This window comes from Diabrotica undecimpunctata, chromosome 2 (genome assembly GCF_040954645.1).
Source record: "Diabrotica undecimpunctata isolate CICGRU chromosome 2, icDiaUnde3, whole genome shotgun sequence".
Lineage (NCBI taxonomy): Eukaryota > Metazoa > Arthropoda > Insecta > Coleoptera > Chrysomelidae > Diabrotica > Diabrotica undecimpunctata.
The window spans coordinates 57,573,407-57,587,504 of record NC_092804.1 but is presented as its reverse complement, the minus strand read 5'-3'; the positions used below and the strand labels follow the sequence as shown (position 1 = coordinate 57,587,504).

General features: G+C 36.4%; 1 protein-coding gene across 1 annotated transcript in view; it reads right to left on the bottom strand.

Annotated features, from left to right (window-relative positions):
- Nucleotides 1–1,695: 1,695 nt before the first annotated feature.
- Nucleotides 1,696–14,098, bottom strand: part of LOC140434593 (transcription factor 15-like) — a 48,237-nt gene continuing 35,834 nt past the window's right edge. The window contains exons 3-4 of the mRNA XM_072522969.1: nt 2,066–2,169; nt 1,696–1,982 (exon numbers count right to left, since the gene is read on the bottom strand). Of these exons, the coding sequence (XP_072379070.1) occupies nt 1,845–1,982; nt 2,066–2,169 (242 nt within the window). The 3' untranslated portion in view covers nt 1,696–1,844. The remainder of the gene's footprint in view (nt 1,983–2,065; nt 2,170–14,098) is intronic.

The following is a 14,098-nucleotide window of genomic DNA, read 5'->3' as shown; positions in this document are numbered from 1 at the left end:
TAACCTAACCTAACCTAACATAACCTAACCTAACATAACCTAACTTAACCTAACACTGAAGATTGTCGTGTACTTATTTGAGAATCATCGTCAACGCGAACCAATATTTCATCTTCCTGATCAGGCGTAATGATTTTCGGTCGACCTAAGTTCTTTGGTTTAGGACGAAATGAACCACTTTCACCTAAATTCTGAAAGAGATGTTTAAAGGTTTAGTGATTAGTTTGTAGCCTGTTTGTGTATCTTTTTAAATATTCCTTCTCATATCCTTAGTAGAAAAATTATTACGCCTCGGCATTTTCTGTTTTTCTTTAATGAATCAAACTAAACTATATATTACAAAAATCACTGCTTAATCGAAACAAAGACTTATTTTAAGTTATCAAAATCATTTTGTTATTATTTTATAACAAAATAGGAAGACAAATAAACCAAACACTATCAAACAAAGAAGAAAAGGAAAACGAATTTCATCACGTTATGTCTAACTGCTGATTTTCATTTGTCTTAAATATGTTTCGACCAATCAAAATTAAAGTTTGATCAAACTGACCTTGACAAATAGAAGATCCTCTATTTTTAGAGGATTTGATCAAACTCAGGATTTGACGTCATATGCTGTCAATTTTTTGGTTTGGTCAAACTAGTTTGATCAAATATTTGACCGTCTGACACGGACTTCAGACGTTTCTTTCTGTTTCAATTCTCTAATACATTCTAGTGTCTTTTTTGTTCCTTAAGCAGTTTTCTCATTTTGGCCATCATATCGTCATTTTTCGCTCAGAAACAAGAAAACAGCACTAATGACATATGCCTAAGAAACGAGAACCGACACATCCACAAAATAAAGGCTACTGGAAACTGCAGAGATGAGAGTACTGAGAATAATTACAGGAAATACGCTTAGAGATCCAAAGAGAAATTATAAAACGAAGAAAACTTTAAAGACAGCGGTCAACTACCTATCATATCTACTACGCAGCAAGCCAAGAGTGCTCAAGAAATTTTTAGATTGTTTTTCATGTCTGTTTCTTTCATGATTATTGATGCATCTTTCCATTATACTCTGTGCTCGTTATCCCAGGTATGTTTGCATATCTGAGATTTGGTTTTGGATAGGATAGATCTCAGTGTATGGGTTGTTTTGGATGTACTTTTTCCTATCCCTTTCAGTTTTCTGATAAGCCCTTTTCATATGGTATTGTTGTCATCTTCGAATCCCTTCTTATGAGTGTTTATGGATTGCTTGTGGTATTTTTTTGTTTCCTTTCATCAATCTGGTGAAATTTCTTATTTATAAATGACAATAGGTAGTCATTTTTTGTCAAAAACTTTGTTAGCAGGTTTTTTCTTTCTAAAATGCATTTTCATTAGAGCATGTGTTTTGGGCTCTATCTCATAATGATTTGATAATTCCTTTTTTGATGTTTACGTTGTGGTTTGAGTGGTGATTTAAATATCTGTTGGTGTAGGTTATTTTTCTGTATGTGTCCTCTTTTGTGATTAACACATCCAGAAAAGGAAGTGATGCGTTGTTTTCTTTTTCCATTGTGAACTTGATTGATTCTTCTTTATTGTTGATGTCTGTCTGATGTACATCAACAATAGGATGTGTTACGTGCCCTAGGTATATCATTTCTAAAGGTACGATATTTTATTTTCTTTAGAAACAGTTGTACAAGATGTAGTAAAATGTTTTTATGGAAAAAAAATAATTTATTAGGTACTACTTAAATATCTACAGTTTCTTATCAACGTTATTACAGGTGGCAAAATGCTATTAAATATAAAATAATTCTTTGGAAAATGCTCTGTCTCCATATATGTACAATATTTAAATTATATTATGAATAATAAATAGTTGTTAGTTCTTCTGCATTTATTACAGTTTTCGTTGTTCGACCATGGGGAGAAGTAACAGGCGTTAGGAAATACTGTCCTTCGAAATTGGAACATTCAAAGTCTTCTGTACGAACTGTCCTCTAAAAAATACAAAAATATGTGTTAAAGTCAGAAATAAAAGAAAGATACAATGCTAAATCAGAAGAATAAATTAAAAACTTACATTTGTTTTTTTGTGCGCTATACAAAATGTACAGACTTGATGTCTATTTAAAGTATTACTGCTGTCTTCTTTTAAAAATCTTAAACAAGGTTGATCTATTGGGCCTAAAATTTAAATAAAATTAAAATTTGTCCCCTTAGTCCAAAAACAGTCTTTGAAAAAAATCGTATCTCTTTTATTCTCGCAGATTATCTAATACTAGACTAGTAGTGAGTGAGTAAGCTTGTTAAGAATTTTTTTGTATTCATCTCTCTTTATAAGTGCGAATGGGGATAGAAACTATGTTTTTCCCATTTTATCACACATATCGAAAACTAGATATTTCAGGTAGGTAAATATTTTGTCTCTAAAAAATAAAATATTTTCTAAGTACAAGATAATGGCAAAACTTAAATGTTATGACTGGCACGAATGCAGTAGGTTGCAGCATAGAGGGGTTTAAAGAAATTAATTGTGTATAACGAAACCAAATTCATATTTTTAACGGCATATAATTATTAAGCCTAGTTTACATGAGTCGAGTAGCCATTCAAGTTATTATACTTGTACAAGTAACTTTAATCAAGTAATTAAGTTTGAAAGGCATTTAAGTAAATCGTTTACACTATTCAAGTAAAAGAACTGAACTTGAACAGCGATTCAGAGAAGTGAGAAGAATGAAGCGAAAAAGATCGTCTGTTCCAGTACCAGACTTTTTATGTTTTGCAATTTTAGCACGTTTCTGATAATATGTCTTGCTCAGATTTTGTATTTTGTTCTTCATATCCTGAGGACCAAAATCATCTATTTTCATTTCTTGTTCTATTTTATTAATAGCCGAATCTCTTATTTGTTTACTTCTATACTAGATATATACTTCTATACTAGATATATCCCAAAGACATGTTTGTTCTTCGTACAACTCCACAAACTTCAATGTTGTCTCCTCGTTCGACTTTATATTTTTTAAAATAAAATGTAAATACTTAAAAATCGAATTCACACGAGCAACTTTCGACAGCGAGTACATATATTTACGTAAAAGACTGTTTAAATGAAGCAAGTGTGAGGTAGGTCGTTCAAGTATGGTCCTACCACCACTACGTTCCGTGGTGGGAGGCGTCTTCTTGAACAATTAAGTTGGATGGCTTTCAAGTTACTTGACTTGCTTGGCTGCTTGTTCAAGTTTTTGATCAAGCGCTTGAGTATTTGTCTACATGATTCAAGTTACAGGTTTCCAGTTACTTGCTTAAGTAACTTGAACAGCTACTCAACTCATGTAAACCTTACTTTACTCTTTATGATCAAACCTGTTACTTTGTCAATAAATATGCTTGAGACTCCGTTTAAAAGTTTGTAAGTAATTTTATCTACATAGTTACGATTTTTTGTTCACGAGGGGCAACAATTTTTAGAGCTCTGCTGATTGGTGTAGACACTTATACTTGTCTTCTTCTTTTTATAGTGCCGTGCACCTATAGTGCGTTGGCGAATTATCTTAAAGCCAGACTTTCGCGGCATGCAAAAGATTGCCAGTGTTATTTATGCCTGTCCAATTCTTTATGTTCCGTAGCCACGACATGTGTTTGCGACCTACTCCTCTCTTGCCTTCAATCTTTCCCTGGATGATTAGTTGAGGGATTGCGTATTTTTTTCCTCTCAGAATATGGCCGAGGTATCCAATTTTTCGTACCTTCATTAAATTGAGTAGTTCTCTCTCAGTATTTGCCTTTTTTAACACTTCGTTCTTAACACGTCGTTTCTCACCCTATCTGTCCATGGTATGCGGAACATTCTTCGCAACGTCCACACTTTGAAGGCCTCCAACTTATTAATGGAAGGTACTCTTAACGTCCATGTTTCCATGCCGTATAACAATATGGATAGGATCGGATAGCCAAGCGGGCTGGGCGGCTGGCTTCTCCTTCGCTTCAATGCGAGAGATGTCAGTTCAAATCCCCGGCTCGGTGAACAGAAAACAAAAAGGCTAACGCAGTAGTTTAAAATTCTAAAATGAATCTGCGGCTTAGTCTAGAATATGCTGGTATCTGATCGGCCTATGGTGGAGCAGTACGGCAAGAGATAAGGGCTTGCGGCTAGGTGATACTCCTCCATAGATCCCTACCGGAAGGGCGTGGAACGCCTAAATACCGGGTATATATATATATATATATATATATATATATATATATATATATATATATATATATATATATAACAATATGGACCATACATAGCATTTAACCATCCTGTAGCGGAGATTGAAGGAAAGATTGCAGTTTAAATTTGATAAAAGCTTGTCTTGATTGTTCGGTACGCATTTTATTTCTTGTTGAGGATCCCATTGGTCATTCATCATCATTCCTAAGTATTTAAATGTTTTCACTTGATCGATTGGAGCATTATCTACTTGCAGTTGTATTCTTAAAAGTGCGTTTTTTCTTATTGTCATACATTTAGTTTTTCCAGCATTTATCTTCAAGCCATATATTTTTCCTAAGGTGTTTATTTTATTTAACATCAACTGCATATCATGTTCCTTGTTTGTTATTATCGCGGTGTCGTCGGCGTAACGAATGTTATTTATCGGGAACCCGTTTACCTTTATTCCACACTCAGAGCCTTCCAGTGCCTCTGCAAAAATGTTCTCCACATAGAGATTGAAGAGTATAGGAGACAAAACACACGCTTTTTGATTTCGATTGTAGATAACTCTTATATCTTTCTCGTCAATGTTAACGTTGTGTAGCATTTTTATCATTGCGTCATGTTTTACGGTGTCAAACGCTTTTTCATAATCGAGGAATGTTGTGACTATATCCTTTCGTTGATCCATGCAGTTTTGTACAAACGTATTTAAGCAGAAAGCTACTTCACGTATACCCAGTCCGCTCTTGAAACCAAATTGTGTCTCACCGCTTAGATCTTAAAGCTTTCTGAACATTCTTGTGTGAAGGATGCGAAGAAACACCTTAAGAAAATGGCTCATTAAACTTATCAGTCTGTGCTCTTTGCATTTTGTCTATCTTTGTGATTTAGGGATCATTATAAAGGTTGAATAAAGCCAATCCGTTGGAGTGTGGCCGGTGTTATATACGGAACATTGAAAATTGTTACCAGCCTGTCGATGTTATGATCTTCCAACTTATACTTGTACTTACCTATAATAGATGTACAATAGATGAATTTACAAAAATCTAACTTGAAAGAAAAATATAAGCACCCAAATAATTACCAATTGATTTTTGCTCCCTTGCGGCGTTCTCTATGCAATAAATTGACTGTGAGTTTTGTAAAGAAATAACTTTGTGTAGTTCTAAATCTTCATATTAATATTTGGTATTACTTTTTAATGATAAACAAAAGAAAGAATGAAAAAAAACTAGAAAAAGATCCCTAATCTTATTCGCAGTGGGGACAAAACTTGATTTTTTTAACTTCTTGTAAGAAATTTAATTTTATTTCCTGTCCTATACAAAACTTTTTTCGCTAATATTTATAGTTTTTGAGATAAATGATAAGATATTGGCAAAAATGTAGTTTCGCCATGTGAAATAATGGCTACGTTATGTGAAAAACGTTACCTTTATAAAGATTGATGTTAAGAAAAAAATTTATTGATGTTTTTTGATAATATTGTTACGATAAATATCCTGGCCTAAAAATAACTGTAAAATATATGATGACTGATTCTAATATGTTTTAGATTATACGAGACCTTTCGACCATAAACCCCAAGTAATAAAAAACTGGTTCCATTCGAATCTTCCGGAATTAGGCCTGTCCATTCGAGGCGAAACCAGGTCAATTGAGGTCAACATCCATCAAGTTCTAGAGCAGCTGTTTTCGTATAAATATGAGGGAACTTTTATTTTGAAAACAGTTAATAAAGAAGATTCGCGCTCGCGGTATTATTGTTACGCTCGCCTACTAATAAATTATTGTATATGTAGTGATAAATAAACTTATATAAATTATCGTGCCTTTTAATAAATTAAAGTAGGAACAATATAATAAATTAGTAAAGACATTATAAATTAAAGACATAACAATTAATAAATTCACAACAAATGGTGCCAGAAGTGAGATCGAACATAAATTAGACTTATAATAATAATACAATGTGGCGTACAAAACCGAATCTATATAAAAAAATTACAAATTGTACCAAATATAAATCAGACGTACACCCGGAAAGAAAAGTACTATACGGTGACAGTCTGGGAATGGCTCGCGGCTAGACAAAACAGTGGAGATGGTCGTGCGGTCCACAAAACAAAAAAATCCGAAGTTATATCAGGGGCGCCAGGTAAATTGGCCCACAGCCTTCCCTACGTTGCTATTCAATAAACCACCAACTTACCAATAGGTTTACTACTAAAATACTAAGTAACAGTATACAACCTGAATAAATAAAAAAATAAATGAAATTGTCAGATTAGAATTTAGTCAATTTTAATAAATAGATTCCCAAGATAGTTGAAAATAAATACATACATATTACATATTACAATATTATTTAACTTTACCATAGGCTTAATAAAAAAATAATATAAAAATGCGGCTTCTGCTTGCCTAACAAAAATTCATAAGTTATTTCTACTTAACAGAACAAAATGAAAGGTAAGACGTGTCAAAAGTACCGGACGCTAAGGGGTGTGCGGTTCAATACCAACCAAAAAAAAATAATTAACGCAAATAGGACACCACGTGAGCTCAAGTGCGTGCGCAGAAAATAATATAAAAAAAATAAATCTCAAATATATAACCCCCCCTTAGACGCAGTTTACAAAATTAAAATAGGTATGTGTAAATATTGAATTAATAAAATAAACCGCAAATTATCTTTAAAAAAAATCTGTAAAGTATTTGTAAATATGAAAATAAAAACTAACAGCAAATAATCTTTAAAAAAAAACTATTGTATTCCGCAAACCAAATTAGACGGTGCTTAAATCTTCCGTTGAAAATTAATTATCGATCCATACCTCGAATATTCATATACTTCACCGCGTGGAATTCCAGTTATAGTTCAGCGTGTCTTCAATCCAAAATCCCATACGATTGCCGATGTACATAGACTTGTGTGACAATGTTGAAAAGTTGAAAATTACAGCCAGATGGAAAAATACGAAGAAGAAGAAGCAGAAAAAAACAAACAAACCAACCAACCAACCCTGAAGCAAGAAAACATTAATTACCATCTGTGTCTAAAATAATTATTTGGAAATAAATATATTGATTTTAACACTTTGTTTATCTGCCTTTTGGCGATAATGGAGCAATACAAAAAAAAACTTGTCTCCGAACTTGAATGTATGAAAACTGATAAAAATGTGAATAGCTTTTTAGAGATGGGATAAAAAAATAACTACAACTTTTTAATTAATTAAAAACGAAATGTTCTAACACTCACCCTTCTTAGCCAGATTAGGGGTTTGAAATATCCCAAATTGGACCGAAGCGTAGCCGGCTATTTGGACTCGTGATTAAGGCTAATTTCTTGATCTAAATACGACTCCCGGTATTCACGTGTACTGTAGATCCGCTTTTTTTAGCGAAATTGTGGATATTCCAAAAAAAACCCTTCCACGAAGGCAGCAAATCCCCTTGAATATCCACACGGTTCGGACTAGTCCAGATCCCACATGGAACAGCAGCAAAAGCAAAAAAACAAAAATGCCGTTTTTAATCTAGCCCAACCTTTCAGTAACACTCTCAAACCTGGAATCACTTTCTTTCCGTCGTCTTTCCGAACACTTGACAACTTGACACACGGAGGTCACCGAATAGTACCGAGATTCAAAAATTTCAATTTTATGATCCCAATTCTTCCAAGATAACTCTAGAAAGAACGATCTAAATTAGTTTCTTCACAAAAAAGAGGACGTGTTCCCTTAACTTCAGCACAATTTGCCAGACATTACCCCTATTTGAAAATTACTAATTTTATTTTCGCCACCTTGCTTATAATATATTATAGGCAACCGCTCTTACACGTCCTGAATTATTTAAATTTTGATAAAATAGAGGTGGGACTTTCTACTTTAAATTTGGAACGTAACAACACCTCCCTTTCCCAGAGGAAAATTTACGAGGAAAAACTAGACGAAGAAAATTTTCCCTCGCGCTAGCGACACACTACCTAAACTCTGAGCGAAGTCCACACAATCCACACAATCATCATCCACACCGTCTTCACCATGCGCAAGTACTTGGACAACGAAAGACATACCAACCTCAAACCACACGCACAAAGCAACAACTTACTTACAACACTTACTCCACTTCCACACAACAGTCATCTCTCATCGTATGAGATCAAGTAGAATAGTTTCAAATTCCAACGTCAATCTGACAACACTGATTTGGTCGGTTACTGGATGTTGCCCTTATTCGCGACCTCCCAGCTCTGGGGCATCGCTAGTACTTCACTATACCTCGCATAACATGAGTCCATAAGAAACTCTCCACCACTCGACTCTTACTGATACTGCGAGAAACATCTACCGAAACAGTAGTGTAATTCCAATTGTTCATTAAAATAAAAATGAGATAGGTCTTTCAGAATTTAAATCCGTATACAACGAAATTTAGTGAATCATCCAAAACTAAGCTATTATCCAACAAGATTCACCAAAACATAATTATGTGGCTTCGAAAAAATCCCAATTAAATAGAATGGCTTACTAACATCAAAACAAATCCCAACGCCATATCATCGAAGACAACATATTTCTGACCAAACCTAAGTGACATTCAATTCCATAAATCAAAAGAAATTAAGGCTACCGCAACCCTACGACTTCGTATTGGCTACCTAACACAAAAAAAAACGAATCGGTTGACCATCCAAATACATCCTAAGAACCGATCATAGCCAACACTCAGTCATCCTTCACGGACACAACAAAAAAAAATAAATACAACCAATTTCAGAAGACTAACTAAATTTACTTAGACTAGACAAAACTTTGCTAGTCCGTTCTACTCCGACCTAAATCCTATCGGGATCACCAGTCGGGTTACTAATCCTTAAATCCTTAATATTCCAAATACCTTGATCCTTGCCATTTTCATCCTCTAAACTATATGTCCAGGGGGAAACTTTCTTCTTCACGAAGTAGGGTCCTATCCATCTAGGAGCTAACTTTTTCGTGAAATATTTAGCGGCATCTGACAACACAAAATTTCTCCGCCATACTGACTGATGGGGCTGAAATTCCTCTGGACGTCTCCGTAGATTATAGGTCTTCTCACACTTAGCCGAAGCTTTATCTAAACGTTTTCTAACATCAACAAATAATTCCTGGAGTCCACGCGATCGATTATATCCCATTTTAGCTACTTCGTCCTCCGGGTCTCCGAGTTTGTCCTTTCGGGAAAAATCTCGTCCATCCACTACCATCTTCCGACCGAAATTTATGAAGTAGGGATCTTGACCAGTCGACTCGTGGTATGCAGTGCGCGTAGCACATGCTAGTTTGGCCAAATTTTCATCCCACTTCTTATGGTTGTCAGCTATATAAGTTGCCATCATTGTTTTAAGGGTTCGGTTATAGCGTTCAGATGGATTGCACTGTGGATGATACAACGCATTATAACGAACTGAGACACCATAGGTTTCCATCATTTTCTTGAAAATACCCGAAGTATACTGGACACCATTATCACATAGTAACAGACGTGGAACTCCAAATACGAGAAAAACTTCTTCTTCTATTTTCTTAACGACATGCACGGCTTTTGAGGATCGCAACGGAAATACCAAAGAAAATTTACTAAACACATCCATTACCACTAAGATAAACTTATAGCCTTGAGTTGATCTTGGGAAAGGTCCCATAAGATCGGTTGCTACTATCTCCCATGGTTGAGTAGCTTTAGGTTGAGGAGTCATAAAGCCTTTGGGCTTACCTTGTTCCACCTTATGCATGGCACACAGTGAGCAACGTCCAACGTAACGAGACACATCACTCCGCAGTTTCGGCCAAAAATACTTCTCGTTAATACGCTTATAAGTTTTCAGGATCCCCATATGACCTGCTAAAGGACTATCATGACACAACTTCAGCACTTCCAATCGTTGACCCTTAGGAACGACTTCCTTCCAATTGTCCACTTCCTCGACCAAAAATCCCTGACTGGGACGGATGTATTTATAAAGTTTGCCACCAGATATTCTCCACTGAGGATACTTCAAGGAATTAGACTCGATTTTTCTACAAAGTTTATCATACCAACTATCACCACTAGGAAGCGGTACAACCTCTTCAACCATATCAAGCACGGGAACTGACCGAGATAACAAATCGGGGACAACATGTTCTTTTCCTTTCCGATGCACAATCTTAAAGTCATATTGTTGCAATCTTACCGCCCATCGAGCTAATCTTCCAGTAGGATCCTTCAAATTTTGAAGCCATACGAGGGATGCGTGATCAGTCACGACCGTAAACGGAACACCCTCCAAATAAGGACGCAGTTTTTCGACTGCCCATAACACAGCTAAACATTCCCGTTCCGTCGTGGAAAAACTCCTTTCTTGATGCGTTAGTGATCTGCTCAGGAAACTAATTACTTCGTCACCATCCGGGCCTGGCTGCAATAACACGGCGCCCACTCCATATCCTGAGGCATCACATTGGACAACAAAAGGCAAATTGTAGTCAGGACAATTAAGTATCGGAGCAGAAACTAGACATTCTTTTATTTTCTGAAAAGATTCTTCACAACTCGGGGTCCAATTGAATTTTCTTCCTTTCTTCAATATCGCTGTAATTGGAGCTAGTAGTGTCGCAAAGGAAGGAATAAATCTTCGATACCAGGAAAATGTGCCTATGATGCTACGAACTTCCTTGACGGATGTGGGTGTTGGGATACGTAGCATAGCCTTGACCTTATCACCATCAACATGTAGTCCATTCCTATCAACCACATGACCCAAATACTTTAGTTCCGGTCTACAAAATTGACATTTATCCCAGCTAACGGTTAACTTAGCTTCTCTCAAGCGTCTAAAGACTTCCTCTAAGATCCTTACATGTTCTTCAATAGACTTTGTCACGATGACCACGTCATCCAAGTAAGTAAAAACATAGGGTTCCAACTCCGGACCGAGGACACGATCTATCAACCTCTGCCATGTAGCCGGGGCATTATGTAATCCAAAAGGCATTCTGCAAAACTGAAAAAGACCTCGACCAGGAACCGTAAAAGCAGTATAAGGCCTGGAAGCCTTAGCAACAGGTACCTGCCAATACGCCGACTTAATGTCTATGGTGGAAAGATAATGCGCGTTCTTTAATTTATTTAAAATATTAGAGATGTACGGTAATGGGTAGCCATCCCTCTCTGTTACGGCATTAAGCTTTCGATAGTCTACGCAGAACCTCCATTTTGGTTCTTCACCTTCTGGAACTTTTTTCTTCACCAAGAGAATCGGGGACGACCAAGCACTATTCGATCGCTCCACTACTCCTTTCGCCAACATATCTTCTAGCTCTTTATCAATATGGCTTTGGATTACTGGGGATACAGGATAGTAACGTTGTTTTATGGGTGCAGATTTACAAACAATCACATGCTCAGTGACATCAGTACAACCAAGAGAAGTGCCCATTAGTTCACGACTTCTATTAATAACTTCCTCCAATTGCGACTTCTCTGCATCGGTCAAAATAGTTTGACCTCGGAGATGATCCACTGAACCTACCATTGCTGGAGCGTCCGAAAAATACCATTCGTTATGCCTCAAATCTGGAACGATACCCATAACACGCCAAAAATCAGATCCTAAAATCAGAATGTGCGGTACGTCCAAAATAACTAATACTGGCAAGACACGCAAGCGATCCCTAACCATGAAAGGTACTAAACATTCCCCCAACGATTCACACATCTGACCATTCGCCACTCTACAAACGGTCTTCTTCGAAGTATCCAACTCTAAACCCAAGTTTTGTAAAAATTTCCAACCAGTTCTTCCTACAATGGTCTTTGAAGCACCAGAATCCAATAATCCCAAAATTTCCTTTCCTAAGACTTTAACTTTCAAATATGGACGTTCATCTCCTTCGGAATGATGTAAAATAAAGTCTAAAATAGGACGTAGGTTGGTCGAGTCAACGTCGGCAACACCTCTTCGACCAGTTAGGTGCGCTTCCTTCCGTTTCCCGAATTACACGAAGGACAAGTTCTGACTGTAAACCCTTCTTTCTTACACTTAAAACAGTGAACAGCCTCCTTCTTCATTAGACACCCTACTGCCTTATGGCCTGACTGATTACAACGATAACAGATTAAAGTCCTAAACTTTCCTCTAGCGGACTCCGATTCGGATGAAACAACAGGACCCTCACTAACACTACTACAACTTTCAGCATCCACACTGATATAAGCTAGGTCCTTTTCCAAAGTATTCATTTTCCTACTATTCGGTTCAACATAGTTCCTAATACAATCACGTCTTTCCTCCATACTGCGACATAGAACACGAAGTTCCTCCAAGGTAGCTGGCAAAGGATCACGTAATCTATCTTGATAGAACGGATGCAAATTCCTAATAACTATAGACAATTTAACTTCCTCTGGAACATGACAACGCAAGCGATTAAAGTAACTATTCATTATTGCCAAGTAAACTCCAATAGTCTCAGACGAATGCTGAGTTCTCCTCCGAAGCTCTTCAAAAAGCGCTTCCCCATGGTGAGCTGACAGGTACTCCCTACGAAACTCTTCAACTAATTCAGCCCAACTCCCTACACGTAGACGAACATCTTTATAAAACTGATAGGCTTTATCCGAAAATAAATCTATACCTGATTCCAAAAGTATACTATCTGGTACATGACGAGCGAGACTCAATTCATTCACCATCTCAAAAAATGCAGAAATAGACATACCCCTAGCAGAACCTGAAAACTTTTCTATTCCCCATTTATGAGGAAGTATCATCCCAGAAGAAAAACTAGAGACAGACCCTGAAAAAACATTATTACCAGCTTGTGACATCGCTCCAGGAGAAGAAGCATGAACTTGTCCTACCCCTGCCTGAAAAGACTGATTTAAAACCGAAATCACATCGAGCGCTACTGGTACCGAACCAGATCCGATTGGATGCTGCTTATCATGTAAATCCTGTGACAACTTCAAAATCTCAGCAAGAAAGTCTGACTTAACAACCTGGGCTGCGTCTGCATCATCACCTGTTGGCAATACCATAAGATCAATTCTCCCCAAGACATGGTTAATCTGTGTCCGCAATCTCAAGGACTCAGCACAAGTAGGAGTTCCGGCAAACTTTCCAACAGCCGTATTCAGCTCCGCAAGTTTAGTCTCGATTGCAGTTTTATCCTGTGAAAAGGTGAATGGGTGCTCAGGATATCTAAAGCTTTCATTTGCTGCCTCACGACTAAGTGCATCAGACAGACTAGACCTCATAGACTCAACAGTGCCAGTAGACACTCCACGAATTTTGAGTTCATATTCCAGTTCCTCTTTCCTTAAGTAGTTGGGTACAAGTTTTCGCACCATCTTGCCAAAGTTCAAAATTTAAAAAAAAATGTATCAACCGAAAGGAGCAAATATTCAAACAAAATCAAGATATAAGTAAAAATATTAACACACAGGTACAGTTTACTTTATTAATGGGAGCAAACCAAAAGCAAAATAAAAGTAATAGTCGCTTTATTCAATCTATAAAATTTCACAAAAGATTTTCAAAATTTCATTGTTTCAGAACAAATTACAAGTCACAACATAATCTCAAAAAAAAAGATTTTACATTCCCTAACATAAGTAAGTTAAACCACAATGTAGAATTTCGAAGTCCAACTTCTCAAAAAAATAAATTTGAACTCCAACTGAAATAGAAATATTTCAAAGTCCTAATATATCCATAATTCTTCTAAGTTCCACAACACCACTTCAAAGTATCTTCTTTTAAGTTCCATTTTTGGCTTCTTCCAACTTCACGTCACACAAAAAAAAACTAGTAAGCACTTCTTGGCATACACTTCCACTAAACACGAAGTTCTAAGACTACTACTAAGT